Source organism: Protopterus annectens, chromosome 17.part0 (genome assembly GCF_019279795.1).
Source record: "Protopterus annectens isolate FY-2018-M chromosome 17.part0, PAN1.0, whole genome shotgun sequence".
Lineage (NCBI taxonomy): Eukaryota > Metazoa > Chordata > Ceratodontiformes > Protopteridae > Protopterus > Protopterus annectens.
The window spans coordinates 750,636,555-750,653,290 of NC_056751.1; the positions used below are offsets into that span (position 1 = coordinate 750,636,555).

Genomic DNA, 16,736 nt, shown 5'->3' on the forward strand with positions numbered 1-16,736 from the left:
ATTGATTGGTTAATGTTCGATTCTGTGGCTACCTTAGACATAAAGGAAGGATGTGTATGGAAATTATGTAAGGAGGCTTGACTGACAACACTTGAAGCAACGATACTCTCTTAGCAGAAGTAATAGCTACTAGAAAAAAATGTCTTCCAGGAGAGAAATGTCATGTTGCAACTATCAGCTGGTTCAAAAGGCTTCTGGGTAATGCACTGCAGTGCCAATGTGAGATCCAAAGGGGAGAAGGATCTTTTATTGGAGACCTAAGAAGAAAAATTCCCTTCATGAAAGTGTTACATAATCTGGAAGAAAAAAGAGAAGATTCCTTCCCAGCATGAAAATTGGATATGTCAGCCAGATAACATTTGATGGTAGAAAAACTGTCTCCTTCTTGAAAAAGAGAGCTAAGAAAAAGAAGAATAGCTGAAGTAGGTGCTGAGAAAGGAGCAATATTTTCTTTTGAAGACCAAATATAAAACCTCTTACACTTACTGCTGTAGACCTTTTTAGTAGAAGCACTCTGAGAGGCCAGGATTATGTCACGTATGGAAGGGGCAAGCCTGGACTTTCTAACAATTACTGAAAGTGGAGAAACCATGTGGTCAGTTTTAGGGTGTGGAAATTAGGTGACTGGATGTCTGACGGATGAGTTATGAGTTTCTGTCTGGGATCCAGTATTCAAGGTGGATACTCGAGGTGAAAATACAGAAGGAGGAACCATATCAGATGAGGCCAGAAAAGGGGAAATGAGGATTATTAAGCTCATCAACCTGCTGGTTATCTTTAGAAACTTCAGGATCAGCAGAAGAAGAGGATAAACATAAAGGAGACCCAGAGGTCAGTTGTGGACTAGAGCATCCCTCAGTGACTCCCCCTTCAGAGGGATAAGAACAAACTACTTTTTGCACTTGTATTTCAAGGAATAGGCAAAAAGGTCACAGATACTTTGGGCCAAACGGCTGATTATCTTGTTTGACACTGACTGGTTGAGAGTCCATTTGTAAGGAGTCAGAATGGAGCAGTGAAATTCCCAAACTCTCATGACCACCTTGCACAACAGGTAGGGACAGGTTCCTCCTTGTTGGTTGATGTACCAGACTACTGGCATGTTTTCTGTGTGAATTGCAATTGTCCCCAGAGGGAGAATTTCCTGAAAGGCTTGCAATGTTAGAAGGACTGCTCTCATCTCTAAGACACTGATATGCAGATTAGTTTTGGAGGACAACCACATGCCTTGGACCATCTTTCCTTGGTAATGCCCTCCTACACTGGGAAATATCTGTGATCACTGTGGCTATCGAGGGGGGGCTACCAGAGACAGGTAATCTGATTGCATCCACCACTGTAGATGATTCCTGCAGATCAAAGACAGTTTTATGGGAACTGATAGTGGTTGGTAGAGAATGGACCAGTAAACACCTATGGTCAATTGAAGAGCCCTAATGAAGAACCTTGCTAATGGGACTAGAATAATTGCAGCTGCCACTGACCCCATAGCCCATAGAATTAGGGTTCCTATTAAATGATCAAAGACGCATTCTTTTGAGTGCATCTTGATCGAACTTGAAAGCACGAAAAGGCAAAATAGCAAAACAGCATATAAGCAAATTTTTTCCCCGGGAGAAAAATCGCTTGGCCACTTCCATTACTTTGCCGTTTTCATGACTGTAGTGCAATCTCGGACTTGGCATATTTAAGCAGGGAGTGTGTGGGGGCACAAAGATGTCTATGCAATGTTTTACATTTTTTTTTGCTTTGTGGAACAGTGATTTGTTTCCCTGAGAAAAAAATCGCTGTTCTAAACGTTTGAGATTGTAAGCTTTCGCTTACACGGGTTCGATACATCATCGTTCACTTTTTAAGCATTCTATGATTTAACATAGACCCTAGAATTAACCTTGTTGGAGGAGAAGGAAGATCCTATAAGTCTTGAACCTGTTTTCTTAGAGATATTATGCAATGCATTGGTAGGGAAGCTATGTGTGTTGTTGTGTCCAATACTTTTCCCATGAATTCTAGGTTCTGAACAGGAGTAAGTTTGATTTTTCCAGATTTGTCATGATGACCAGGTGGTTGAAGATCTTTAATAGGTAATCGCTGTACTGTAGCAGTTGATGCCTTCTGGGTGCATTAAGGAGCCAATCATCTAGGTATGAAACACCTGGAATCCTTTTAGCCTCAGTTGACCAGCTACAATTATCGAACATTTGGGAAATGCCCAGGGGGGACTGTGGTGAGTCCAAAGGGCAGTGCTCTGAACCAGTAATGACTGACTCCCAGCCAAAAGCATGTGTCTTCTGAAGTGCCTGTCAATTTTGATATGATAGTACACATCCTGATGATCCACAGAGCCCATCCAATCATCCTTGCATAAAAGTGGCAGAATGGACTGAACTGTAACCATTTGGAACTTTGACCTCTTGATGAATTGATTTAAGTTGCTGAGGTCCAGAATCGATCTAAGGTTCCCTGTTTTCTTTGGCACTAAAAAGAAGTGAGAATAAGTTCTAAATCCTCTTTGTTTGCTTGGGACCTCTTGGATGACTCCTATTAATTAAAGTTTTGAACTTCTTGAATAGCGTACTCCCTCTGATTGGGTGGTACTTCGGGGAGTTTCCTCCTAGGACTTGGCGGTAACAGGGAAAATGGAATGTAATAACCTCTGGATATTATGCACCAAGTTTTCTTCCCTCCTCATGGTTCCTAGTGAAGGTCTTCTGAGGGGTGGAAAACTTGATCCCCATAGAAGATAAGGTCTTTCTTTCTTGCTCACTGCAGGTTAGTGTATCTTTCAAGGATGGTCTAAACAAAGAGGAACCATCAAGGAAAGGTTCTTCAAAGTCAAAAAGCCACATTCAGGCATGTCTCCTAATGGCTATGCCTAAGCCAGCTGCTCATGAGGTGCCTTCTGCCATATGCAAAATCAACCTCATTGAGCAATTTGCGAAGGAGGAAAGAGCAGCCAGTTGGGGAGAGACCTTTTTCAAGTCTTCCTCTGACATAGTCTCAGCAAAAGAGTTGGTTAACTCCTTAACCAGGTCTCTCTGCAATTGGGTGAAGTGCACCAAATTGTTTAATGACCTCAGTGCAAAAGTAGCAGAGGTGTAAATGCACTTTCCATTTCTGTCCAATGCCCTAGACTCCTTGTTTGATGGATGGACAGTGGAGATTTGTTTGGCTAGTTCCTTTTTTGTGGTTGCTGCAACAACAATGGCATCTACTGTAACAACTGTACTCCAATGTAGATGACCAGAAGGCAGACTATGAAACCTGTCAGGGTGCTTAGGAATAGGCTCAACCATGCCTGGTTCCTTTCAAGCTCAGTGAGAAATTAAATCTATCAGCTCATACACTGGGTAAGCCACCCAGGATGTAGATGGACCTGCCTCAAAAGCCTCCAGAAACACTGATTCCTCAGAAGAAGGAGATTGGGATGACTGGCCACCTTTTTGCCTAAGGAGTTCTAGGATGTCTCCGAAAGAGACACTGTCAGGCGATGATCGGGGAGATCCTTCTCACTCACTGAAATAGTTTCCCCTATGGAGTCCTTCACTGAGGAAACCTGTGTGCCTCCTTTTACACTTTTTCTTTTGAGGGACTTCCTCCATGGTGTGTTCCAGGGAGGTATCAGAGGAAGAGGGCTCCCTGAGGGTAAGTACTCTGGAGGTTTCTCAGGGCAGGCTGACCTATGGCAGGAGTGATGGGCTCAGTGCACAGATCCGATGAAGGATTGGTTAGACCCTGGGTGCTAGGAGATGGCTCTCTGACCCTAGAGAAGGCCCTTACTGCAACCCAGAGGGCTGACAGACCTGAGGAAACCCTCTCCCTCTTCCTTGTAGCTAAAGTCATCAGAAGAGAGGAGCAAAGTCAGCCACGGAATGGATCCAAGGCTTCCTGACAGAACCAGACCTGAGCCATTGAGGGCTGAAGCCCCAAGGGGAAGTGATGTATCTGATAAAGTTGGAGCTGAAGGCACCCCCTAGAGTTGGTGCCAACATCTCAGATCTAGAACTCGCTCTGATCCAACAAAAAAGGAGCAGGGTTGGTTAAGGATGTAGCCAGAGTTGAGGAAGGCAGCCTATTCTGATATGACATTGACTCTCTCGGGAAACCAGGATCCTGGGGTTCCAAAACCAAGGGTCAGATCAGAAAAGGAGTCAGTAAAGTAGGAGATTGAGCACTTATGGATCAAAGATGGGACCAAGATGGCAAGACTCCCATCTCAGTCTGTGACCTGAGGAACTTCCACATCATCCTGTCCATATTGACCTCAGTGAAGCTTCTGGAAGACCTGGAAGAAGATGCCAAGGAAGCATGCCTGGATTTTGTAGGTGTCTGAAAAACCTTGGTGAGAAAGGCTGGAGAAACAGGCTTTAATTGGAAAGCTGGTGTATAGCTCCTAAGTGCTGGATCCACAGGCTTGGGATCCAAAGAAGAATTGTGCCTGGAATTGGGGAGCCCAAAATAACTATAGGACCTTCCTGATTTGAAGACCTAGGATCCAAAATTAACTTTGATATACCTGGAGCCCAAGCAATTGGGTCCAATGGGGGCTTTGAATCTGATGGTTTAATACTACTGGGAGCCAGGGATGATGGATCCGAAGAGGTCTTCAGATCTGATGGCTTTTTTGTTGTATTTGGATCCAGAGAAGTTGGATCAGAGACTTTTGGTCTTAACTGACCAGGCTCTGACAACTCCCTTGGAGAAGCAGAGAGGGACCACTTGGAGCCAAAATGTTTTAAGGGGATTTGACCCCCAGAAGAAGACATAGGCAAAAGGCCTTTTAGGATGAGTTTGTTCCTATGGTTGGCCAAAGCCCAAGGGTTAAAGGCCACATACACCAGATAATCCATCTCCAAATATCCAGGTCCTATACAGAAGATGCACTTCTTGTGGGCATCAGAATTTAGGCTCTTGTGTGCACAAGAAGTGCATCTCTTAAAGCATGTTGGTGTCTTGATCACGAGGAAGCAAGCTAGAAACTCTTTATGACCAAAAAGAACACCCCAAGAAGGTTAACAGCAGTAACAGAGAAACGCTATAACACCATTAACAACAACAATAATAATGACTCTACTTAAAGTTAAACTTTTAAGCTTTTTAAACTTTTTTTTGTTTGTTTTTTTACAGGTAAAGACAAAGGAGCACCAAACAGCATGAAAAGAAAGCAGTGAAGGAAACTCTAAAGTCCCTAACCCCTGCAAGAGTCTAATAAAGGAAGGAAAAAAGAAAACAGAAGAACAATTATTTATAAAGGTTTTATAAAGGTTTTAACACCAAAAGACTTATCTCTCAAAACAGAATCTGCCTGAGAGTCAGGAACCACGTCTGAATGTAATACATGGCAAATGAGATCTGGGGAGCTAGGGAAGGTTTGACGCATTATGAGAAGAGGGCGGAGCTTGAGACTTGGATCCTAAAGTCTGGGAAAAGTGGACCAGTCAGATCTGATGGTGGATCAAAGACCCATCAGTGAGGAAGAATGAAAAGGACAACATCAGATCTGTATTTGGTATGGTATGTAGATATTACAAATAATTCATGTCTCCTAATACAACTGTAAAAAATGTGCTGTTGCTGTTATTGATATGTCTTCAGTGATGCTTGTTAACAAAGGTATTATTAGTACTGTCTCAGTACACTAAGGATCCATCTGTCTGTGGCCTGGCGAAGGATCCTGAGGTTTACACACACATTCCATAAGCTCTTCAGATTATTTGTTGTAGTATTTGAACGTAGTATGCAAGCAGACTCCTATGGCATGATGCTGTTGTCTTTGGACCTCCATGCAATATGTATGTATTGTCAGGGGGTCTAATCCCACTAATGAACTGTAAACATATTGTGAATTATGTTACTTTTACCAATGTTATGCACGAAGCCATTGTTGTCACTTGTAATATGCCACATTAGTATTTATCATACACAATGTTATAAAGACATTTTCATTGCACTAGAACACAAACTGCTCATGTTAACATATGCTGCTCAAAGAATGAAATACAGAAATTGGCTCAAACTGGAATATTATTATGTGCATATCACTGCCTTTTAGCTTGCAAATCATCCTACAGGTGGCAACTTCTCCCCCCAGGAATATCACATCATAATTGATGCCCTCTGCCCACATGAAAGGAGACTCCTAGGCCGTTCCAGTGATATTCTTTGAAAAAATGAAATCTGGATGGACCTCACCAACATGAATAATGCACTTGGAGGCCACAACTGACCAGTGAAGCCTGTGGATGATGCTGCTCAGATATGACATTATGAGAGATCAAGGGAGGTCACCAGTGGTGACCACCACTGCCCCCACGATGACATCACAATATTTCTGGTCTCACTGCATACAGCAAAAGGGGAGCAACACATCCCTGGTGCTGATATTGAAGCTGGAGTTCCAGGATGAACATGTATGCCTTTGTTTCCATTACAGGTTTGTGTATTGAGACAATCATCACATATTGCTGTCGCATGCATATTCATATGTTGCTGTTTTTGATTTACAATAGCAGAGTTGAGCTGTGTACATGCATCCACATGGTGAGGATCTAATTACACGCATTGATATAACTCAATTACAAACAGACCAGTCCAAACAACATTTGTAATGCTGTTTGCATTAATACTCACAGGTCCATCTTTTCATGGACTAAACCAGGGATTAGCAGGTAAATATCTATATACTGTTACTTTGAACGCTACCTTGTTAGTGCCTCATCATCTTTCATGGCACTGCTGTTTTCTGTTATATTGTTGTTTTCCTACCATTGTAAACTACAGGTACATGCAGTGGAGGGACAAGCCATGCATTTTCAAGTGCAGACAGACCAGGTATGTTACACCAAAACTGTCGTAGCTTTCAATAATGTGTAGCACACATGATACCTGACATTTCTGTCAATATTTGTCAATACAGGCCCATCTTTTGTAGAGATGGAATGTCCGTCACGTTGAGTGTTTGAAGCTCAAACCTGTCCTTGCTGTTAATCCTGTAGCTGACCTCCATTAATACTGATTCCTTCTTAAAATTACTAAGCCAGTCTGCATCAACCTTCTCAAGTACATGTGTGAGTGGTATGTGTATTTCACACACTGTATGTTTTCACTCTGTTCACCTAGTTAATGGTATAAATGATATGATCACTAATGCTGTTTTTTTCTGTACACTAGTTGAAGTTAATCCCTCTTCAATGCCGCCATCTTCTTCTGAGTTTTTGCCAAGTGTGTTTTTTATGCATCCTTTATGTCATATATATTGGCCATGTAAACAGATTATATATTTATTTTATGTAGATTCCATGAAACATATATACAGTAGACTGCAAGTGAAGTCATTATTATTTGTAACACTGCAGTGAGATATATATGTCACATGTCTTTGATGATATCCATCATGTGATGTAACCACATTGCCCTGATTTGTGTCATTGGATGATATCCATCATGTGATGTAAGCACATTGTCCTGATTTGTGTCATTGTATCTTGCAGTGGATCAGCTATCAGTATCATCTAGCAGCCCAGACAGGGATCATGACGTTGTTCATGATGTGTCTCAGTATGGTAGTGTGGCCCCTGGCATGAGGACCTAGAGGTATTTGGAGAGTCCATCCATAAGCCTGATAGTGGTGTTGTAGCAGATATAGCCTCAAATGTGGAGGTCTACTTGTCTAGCCATTTAAAAGATGCTGCCACAGTGGATGTTGAACAGAGTAAGGCTATTGACTAACACACCACAGTTGAGAGCACTGTTGCTGGTAGTTCCATACAACAACACCCAGGAACAGGGTATTGTGGTAGATGTAGTCAAGCAGATGTTGTGCATGGCTAAGTGTGTCAGAGGGTGTTCACCTCCTGCTGCATGCAAATGACTAGTCACAACAACGGCATCATTCAGATGTCTGTGCACTTGCCTGTGCCACAGATCGTGTGGCACTCTAGCTATGTATCATGCATGAAGAACAAGAGTGTAAACACAGTGAGATTATGGCTGCATTGGCCTCTCAGAGTGAGATCCTGTCAGCTGTGGCATGGTTAGTGGAAACCCTGGTCTCTACAGTACTGCAGCAGTGTCATACTACAAGCAGGACTCTGCATTCCTTGACTGTGCTCAGCAAATTGCAACCTGGCAGATGCAGGCCACCTGTCCCCAGAACCAACACTGGCCATTGAGAATCACTGTCTGTGGTCCATCTTGCACAGAGTTCAACTGCTGGCCCATCTGCTCAGATCCTGCAAGTCACAAGGCCTTCAACTCCCATTCATGCTCCTTCACCTCAACATGGTTTCCTCACCTCATCCATCTTCTCTGGGGAGTAACCAGGGCAAGATGTGTTTGTTTGTGATTGAGGCAGAGCAGACCACAGCACGATCTGCCAATGAGGTCAGCCTAGACTGTATTAGAGTGTGTTCAACAGTGTAGTACACATAACTGGCTCATTGCAATACCACTGTACTGTAATATGTGTTTTCTGAAATTAAAATTTCTGCATTATATCCTGGATGGTTTCTCTTTTTTCATGTTATATTGTAGAGATATGCATGCATAGCACTAATGTGTGTCCCTTACTGTTTTCCATACAGTGATACAACAATCGGTGTGTATATGCATACCTATGTGAGTTGTGCCCTGAGTTGATGATTCCTGGTTTGATACATTTGCATATGTTCATGTTGTAATATGTTATGATTATGTAATGTGTGATGCTCAGTGTGTACATCTAGTGAGTACCTGCCATTAGCTACAATATGTGCTGCTGTGGTGGGGCAACACCTGAATATCAATGCTCAGTCTGTGTACTCATGTAATGTGGCTTGTCATGACTCAAATGTCTGCGTCAGATGCTGCCGTGTTGCCTGGACTCGCACTTATGATCACACCATACGTTACCTATGCCTGTGGCCTCTGTCCCCTATTTCCTCCTGCTCCTCATCTGATGCATACAGGATGTCCTCTTCAGACATGTGGAGTTCTGAGGTAGTTCACCCACACCTGCAGCTGGAAGACCACCATGTGCTCCGGTTAGCATGTAGTGCAGCATGGGGCAGTCTGTAATCATCTGTGCTGCCTTTTCAGGTGTGTATTGCAGTGCATCCCCAGATGAGTCCAGATATCAGAGCCTAGCTTTCAATACACCAAATACGTGCTCTGTGGTGCTTCTGGTTGCTGCATGTGCTGTCTTGTACACCTTCTGTGCAGGGTTTGATGGTTCACAGTACAAGGTCATTAGCCATAGTTCAAGTAGATAACCACAGCCACCTGTTTTGGTGAACAAGAACACTTTTGTTCATAATGATTATTATTGTGAGGGAGATCCTTAACATGCATTCTACCTTCTTTCCTGTACTTACCCAGTAGCAGTCACTCAGGTATTTCACCTTGCTGGAATGCAGCCCTGAGTCCATTTTCCTCCAAATGGCAGCATCACAGATACTTCCAGGGTGTGTTGCCATGATGTTTGTTATGCTGCCATCTACTGCACACACAACTTGGCTGTTGATGGATGGCCATCCCTTTCTGTTTATGCATTAGTCTGCTTCGAGATGTACTGGTGTCTTGATAGGTATGTTTGTGCAATCTATTGCACCAAGTACATGTGGGAAGTTTGCTGTGTGACAGAACTGGTATATTACAGTTCTCTGCTCTATGGGAGTGGATGGAAACTGTACATAGTATTCCACCTTGCTGCACATTGCTTCCAGGAATTTTGCCAGGATATGACTGGCAGCTCTCTGTGATACTCCCACAGCATTCTTCATGTGTCTCTGGAATGTCCCAGATGGAAGTACACCCAGGCTGAGACACACTTTGGTTTCAAGAGGGATGGGGTTTCCTTGTAGGGTCTGCATAGACATGTGTAGCGCACACATTACAGACAGCCTGCACCAGTTGTCTGTCTAGATGGTATCTATTAATTATTTGCTGATCTGATAACTGGTTTAATTGGAGCCTTGCTCTGACTCTAGCTGGCCTCCTTCTAAGAAACATAGCCAAAGCCACATTTATGACTTGCATCACTGCAGCTTGTTGCAATATATTAACAACAGGTTGCATTTTTATATATTTTTAATGTTTTGCTACAGATTTTGCCATAATCCATAGTATTTGCTTGAATTCCTTGGTGTCCAGAAAGTATGCATCAAGGATTTTAGAAATAGAGTCAGCATGGATGCTTGTCACATTTGAGCTGCATTTTGTACATATAATGTGTTTTGGAATCAATTTGGTGTACAAGGAATCCCTAATTATCCCTAGATTGATGTGCAAGGAATCCCTAATTATCCCTAGACTGATGTGCAAGGAATCCCTAATTATCCGACTGAATACCTAAGTATTCGGTCTACCTTTAGCATGGCTTATGGAATCATACCCTCACCAGGAGCACTAAAGTCTTCTTTCAGCAAACTGCACTGTCACAAATAGCTTTTGTGAGCTTTACAGAACCTGTCCCATTATCTTTGTTTTATATGAGCTGTCAGATGGAGAGGAAAACATTCTAGTTGCATTTGGTCCTGAAAGCACGACATATAATTAATAGAAAAGAGGCCTGTACCATATGCCTTAACTAATCCTGTATCTGGTGAAATAAAAAAAAAAAAGTGGTCACCTTTACTAAGCATACTTAAACCTTAAGGACACAACTGGAATATGATAAAAATATTCTGAAATATAAATTGATTATAGAAAATAGTGTTTAGAGCATTGCATTAAAGAAGGCAAGTGTAGTACCTATGATATTCAGTTAATAGAATATGAAGTCAATGAGTTAGGAGTATAAAGAATACCGTGCTTGTGGTATAACCAGCAATAAATCTGGATTCTATTATGTAGAAGTGGAACAAAGCTGGGGAACAAAATGAAAGGCAGCCATTGAAGGCATTTGGGCTACAAACCATATTAGCCCCATCAAATGAGGCTACAGATGTGGTCAGCTGCACTTCTACTGACTCTTTGCTATGAATTTTATCAGTCACAACAGAATAACTGGCCAATACACATCATCCCTTTTTATCCTATAATCGATTGTTTGGAGTCAGACTTAATTCCTTGCCATACTACTAATGTTTTATATAATATTTCACCTTATATGTTAGGTAACGTATAAAAATCAGTATCTTACCATACACTGTGAGATTAAAGCTTTGAATATATTTATGTGCATTTTTTAGAAAAATTTCAGCAACATATTGCCCGCTGTCTTCTAGATGCAATGGTTCTATCTTCAGAAAGAAGGCAGTAGTATTCAACAAAAGTCGGGAGCTGAAGTGATCATCCTCATCTGTTGTTATGTGTCCGTGAATAAAGGATGCAATTTTTGACTCCACGTGTAGCCTTCTATATCTCCAATCAATGCTTCGGACTTCTGTTCCTTCTGCAACTGGGGCACTCAGGATAACTGCATGTCCCTCTACTCCACTGACGTGATGTAGTGTGTCACTTATTACAAAACCTGTGAGGAAAATGAACTGTGTTTTAATGTTTGGGCGTATTGTTACTGCTACTGTTTTGCATACCAAACTAAACTAACAAGTAAAGCATCTAGGGCCAACACATTACACTGCTATACAGTATTTTACAATAGGCAGCACTGTTTCATTCAAAATTTTATATGGATCTGATATAACCTCAACATTTGTGAAAATTAAACGGAACAATGTGCGGACTCTTCTCTCTTCAGAATTATTCATGTTTTAGTATGGGCAAAGAAAGAAGCTGAGAAAAAAGAGAAATCAAAGTAAGCTCCACTTTTTTATTTTACCCACACTCACAGAGTTTCACTTCAACACATCTGCAACAGTGACAGTTTAAATGTTAACAACTTTCTAAGCATTCATCTAATTGCTGTGAGATTTGACATGGGTACATAGTCATATAGTAGATCACCACGAACTTTATAAGCCTAGCCATGCAACCCAACTCAGTTGTGTCCCTATGTATCACTGGCATTACTTTAGCAGAGGGTATGTTAGTCAAAAAGTTTCAAGAGGTTATGTGGGGGGGGTGCTAGTTTGGGCATTACTGTCTGCATCTGTCTACTGGAGACATGGGAGCCAGACCTGGGGTGAATTTCTGATTTCCCATCGATTGGTCAAGGTTGTGCTTAAATAGGGTTAGGGATGGACTCTGCTTCACATAGATGGGGAGCCTATTCCAGACTATGGAATCCTCTGAGACACATATCTGTCTCACCAATATGTCTTATTTATGTCACAGCAAATTTAAATCCTTGGAGTCTAGAGATAGAGCTTTAAGACATTCTGTATAGGACAACGTGTTTATACCGTGAACTTACCTGGCAAGAAACCTTTGTGCATGCTCAGCTGTTGCATATGTCTTGTCAGGCACATGTGGAAGAAGGCATTGTACTCAATGATGGGTCTGATAAGGGCCAAATAAAGTAACACTTTATGACTTTATGACTTCCTTGGACATAGATGCCATATCCTTAATTATAAGTTGGGTGACATAGAATGATTTTCTTACTATCTTGCCACATGTTATTCAAAGGCCAGATTACTGTCTACATATGTTCCCAGATCTCTGACTACTGGGTCAACTCTTAGGAGTGTCTTATTGATTATGTAATTAGCCTGAGTGGCAGTTTTCCCAAATTGCACTATAATGCATTTCTTGGCATTAAGTTTTAGTCTATGATTTTGGCACCAGACATTTGTCTGTGTTAAACCCTCTTCAAAGATGTTTGTGTCAAGGGGGAATCTATTTAGCTCCCAATTTGCAGTCATCTGTGAACTTGCTCAGCCAAAGGGCATTAACATTAGCCTTTACCTCTGATAAGTAGATGCCAAATAGGAGAGGTCCAAGAACAGAGCCCTGAAGTGCTCCACAGCTGATGGGTCTCTTAGTGGATGTGGTATCACCAATCCTGACTTTCTGGGTCCTATCCACTAGCTGGCAACCCAGCAAGTTATGTAGGGGGTTTATTCTCAGTTTGGTGAGTTTGCTAATAATACCCAAGTGATGTATTGTATCAAATGCCTTAACCAGGACTAGATAGGCAGTATGCACCATTTTGTCCTCATTTATTCTCTTGGTGACCCTCTCAAATAAGTCCACCAGATTTAGGAGGCATGACCTTCCCTTGACAAAGCCAAACTGAGTTGGATCTAGTGTCTGAATGTTGCCTATGTCTTTGGTGACCATTTCCATGCTAACTCATTCCATAACTTCACATATTAGACTTTTCAGACTAAAAGATCTGTAGTTTTTGGGGTCAGTTGATGGTCTACCCTTGTGAAGTAGGATAACCATTGCAGTCCTCCATTTTCATGATACAAATTGTGTTTTGAGGCTGTAACTGAAAAGTTACTCAAGTGCTCCTGATAGGTCATGCTTCAAGCTATTTAGTAGGTATTCCAGGATATTGTCGGGAACCCATTCAGGTTATATTTTTGGCCTTAGGGGCACACTGCCAGAACATGTTCCCTGTTAATAGTTGGCAGGGGGGTTGCTAGTAGGTGTTTCATGGGGGAGGCAGGAAGTGAATGGGGGTGAAGTTTGAGGTGAATTTGACATCCAGCAAATTCAATACATTGCTATGTTCAGCAAAGGTGGCACCATAGATTACCAGTTTGGCACACTGGTGCATGGGCCTTGTGGCTATCTTTGACCTTGTAATTGGCCTTGTTGGACTTATTTAGTCCTCTTAGTTTCCTGCTTAGTTTAATTAGAGAGCTCCTATCATTGTGGGAGTTGCTCTTTCTGATATTAGTAATGACTTTTTTCTTTTTGTTGTGGTTCTAGATGATTGTCACTATTGAATGACACCCCAATCCCATGTGCAAAAATGGGAAAAAGGGGTTGTGGATGGATGGATGGATGGATGGATGGACGGATGGACAGATGGATGGATGGATGGATGGATGGATGGATGGATGGATGGATGGATGGATGGATATATCTTATTAAGGTTAGAATTCCACCAGTTTGGTTTGTTTTTTAGAGTTTGCTTTGGGCTTACATCTAGTAGGTAAAGAGGCCTCTATACAGCCATTTACATGGTCATATAGGGTTACTGTGAACAATTTCACACAGATTGCTGTGAATCTGGGGTTGAGAGGGGCATTGAATTTTGACAAACTATCACTTAATAGGATGTAGTTTGATTTGGAATAGTTCCTAACTGTTACAGGGTTGGCTGGGGTTATTGCACTGATTTTTTTTGAAGGCAGTAGTGTTGTGGTCCGACTTCATCAGTGAGGACTTGACAGGGGGGAGGGGCTGGTCAGTGCTCTCCCATATTGGTGAGTACCAGGTGCAGTATATCTGAACCTGTGGTGGGTGTGTGTGTGTGCACTATCTGGTCAAGGGTATCTCTGGTAATAAATACAGGAATTACTGTGCATGCAAGTGTGAGTCTACAGAGGGATAGTTAGAGTCCCCTATGAATAGAGTATTTGGTTTAATGGTGTCTCCAGAAGGTCTAGGTACAAGCTATGGGATACCAGCGACAGACAGGGTGACCTATAGTTTGCTAGGTTATGGTGTGGGACTTTGCCATTTGTACATGGACAAATTCCAGGGCAGAATCCTATTTAACTCTTGTAGAGTTATTCATGCTGCTAATATAGATTGAGACTCCTCCACCCTTTGTCCCTGTCTATGCAGCTGACATCTAAATATGTGGAAGGCACTGAAGCCTTGCATTGCTGGAGTTCTTTCTATGGATTTAAACCAGGTCTCTGTAACAGCACAAATGTCCATATTCTCCAGAGTGAGGAGAGCTTGTAGGGTGTGGAGCTGCTTATTTAGGCTCATAGCATTGAGCAGTAACACCTTTAGGTTTCTTTGGGTTTCATTTGCTATGTTGGTAGGTGTGTCAATTTGGAATTGTCTAAAAAGGCTGTAAATGGGTGGCTAAAGTTTTAAAAACTCACAAAAGGACACCCTAGAGTAAGAGAACACAAGCAACACTTTAATAGGAAAACCAGTAACATGAATGCTTTTCGTCCGGTAGGTTTACCGGACTTCATCAGACAACCATTTAAAAATAGACTCACAATTTAAAACCCTAAAACCAGTTCAATGAATTTCTGTACCCAATCACAAAGCAATGACATCACTAAATAATTAATACCTTAAACATACATGTGATTTTTCACATGGTTAAAAGTTACAATCAAGTGAGTACTCAGATTACAAACCAATACTAAGTAAACCCTCACTTATTGTCCCATCTCCCATCCTAGCAAAAGTGTAAATTGAATAAATAAAAAAAGAATAAGAAAAAGGTAAACAATTCATACCCAAAGTACTAATAGACTTTTGTTAGAAAAGGTTACAGCAAGTGTAAACCAGATAACAACATAACATAATAACAATGTGTCATTAAAATAAATTACTGCTTTTCACTACATAAACTATATTCTACTAGGATTACCCTTTACCTAGTGAGACTTCTCAACTTCAATATACTTGAGATGGACACAACCTCATTAAGTCCTGGCCGCCTACTGGAATCGAGACGCAGTTGCCACAATACCTAATGTCTCTCGAGTTGTAAACTAATAAACCCTTCTCTATCATCCCACACTAGTTGGTCAATAACCCTAAATTTAAAAGTATGACCCTGGTTACTTATACAATGTCTTGCTAAAGCATTCTCCTTTTTAGCTTTAGTTATACTAAGGGTATGTTTCTATATGTTACACAGCTGGAATTCATCGTAAAAAAACTTATTCCAGCACTATGTTACATTTTTCTAGTTCACAACTCCTTCACCAGAAAAAGTCGGTAGTTAAGGGCCAGTTAGCACGTGCATCCAGGATGATCACATTGGAAACCCACTTTTATGACGAGTGTGAAGTGTTGAGACTCATGATTACCAACAGATGGTATCCAGGTGATTTAGTTCAATCTATTATTAGTGAAGTACATGAAAAGAGGTTTAAAAGAGTATACAAACTTATTTTATGTTTACATAGTGGGGCAATTAATGCTGTGAGTTTTAATACCACCCAAGACCCCATTATTGATACTACTATGTGCAGAGCACCCCAGAAGAGTGACTATGGTATGAGTTTCATCTCCCAGTTTAGCAGTGATGCTCATTTTATAAGAGACATTATACTAAAGAACTGGAGGATTTTCTCCACTGATGAGGAATTCTTGGCTAAGTTAGGAGTGAAACCTTCAGTCATTTTTAAAAGGGGTAAGAACTTAAAAGACCTGGTTGAACAGGGTAGGAAGGGTTTTGTGCATACACCTGGTATGTACAAATGTGAGGCTTGCAGCATGTGCAGACACATGTCTGCGGGCTCTTCCTTCTCTATACGAGGTGAAACTTTTGAATTCTATGGGAGTTATAATTGTAATACCAGATCGGTAGTTTACCTAGCTCAGTGTCAGTCTTGCCCTGTGTTTTACGTGGGCAAGACTGACAGAAAACTAAGAGAGAGGGGATACGAACATACCCTTAGTAGAGCTAAATCTAAAAATGAGAATGCTTTAGTAAGACATTGTATAAGTAACCAGGGTCATACTTTTAAATTTAGGATTATTGACCAACTAGCATGGGATGACAGAGGAGGGTTTATTAGTTTACAACTTGAGAGACATGAGGTGTTGTGGCAACTGCGTCTAGATTCCAGTAGGTGGACATGACTTAATGAGGTTGTGTCCATCTCAAGTATATTGAAGTTGAGAAGTCTCACTAGGTACAGGGTAATCCTAGTAGAATATAGTTTATATAGTGAAAAGTAATTTATTTTAATGACACA

At 41.4% G+C, this 16,736-nt stretch overlaps 1 protein-coding gene across 2 annotated transcripts in view; it reads right to left on the reverse strand.

Annotated features, from left to right (window-relative positions):
• The window catches only part of LOC122791295 (SLAM family member 9-like), a 569,735-nt gene that overhangs the window by 440,658 nt on the left and 112,341 nt on the right, over positions 1-16,736 (reverse strand). For both annotated transcript variants that reach the window (XM_044058978.1, XM_044058979.1), the window contains exon 2: positions 11,120-11,449. In XM_044058978.1, coding sequence (XP_043914913.1) covers positions 11,120-11,449 — 330 coding nt within the window. The remainder of the gene's footprint in view (positions 1-11,119; positions 11,450-16,736) is intronic.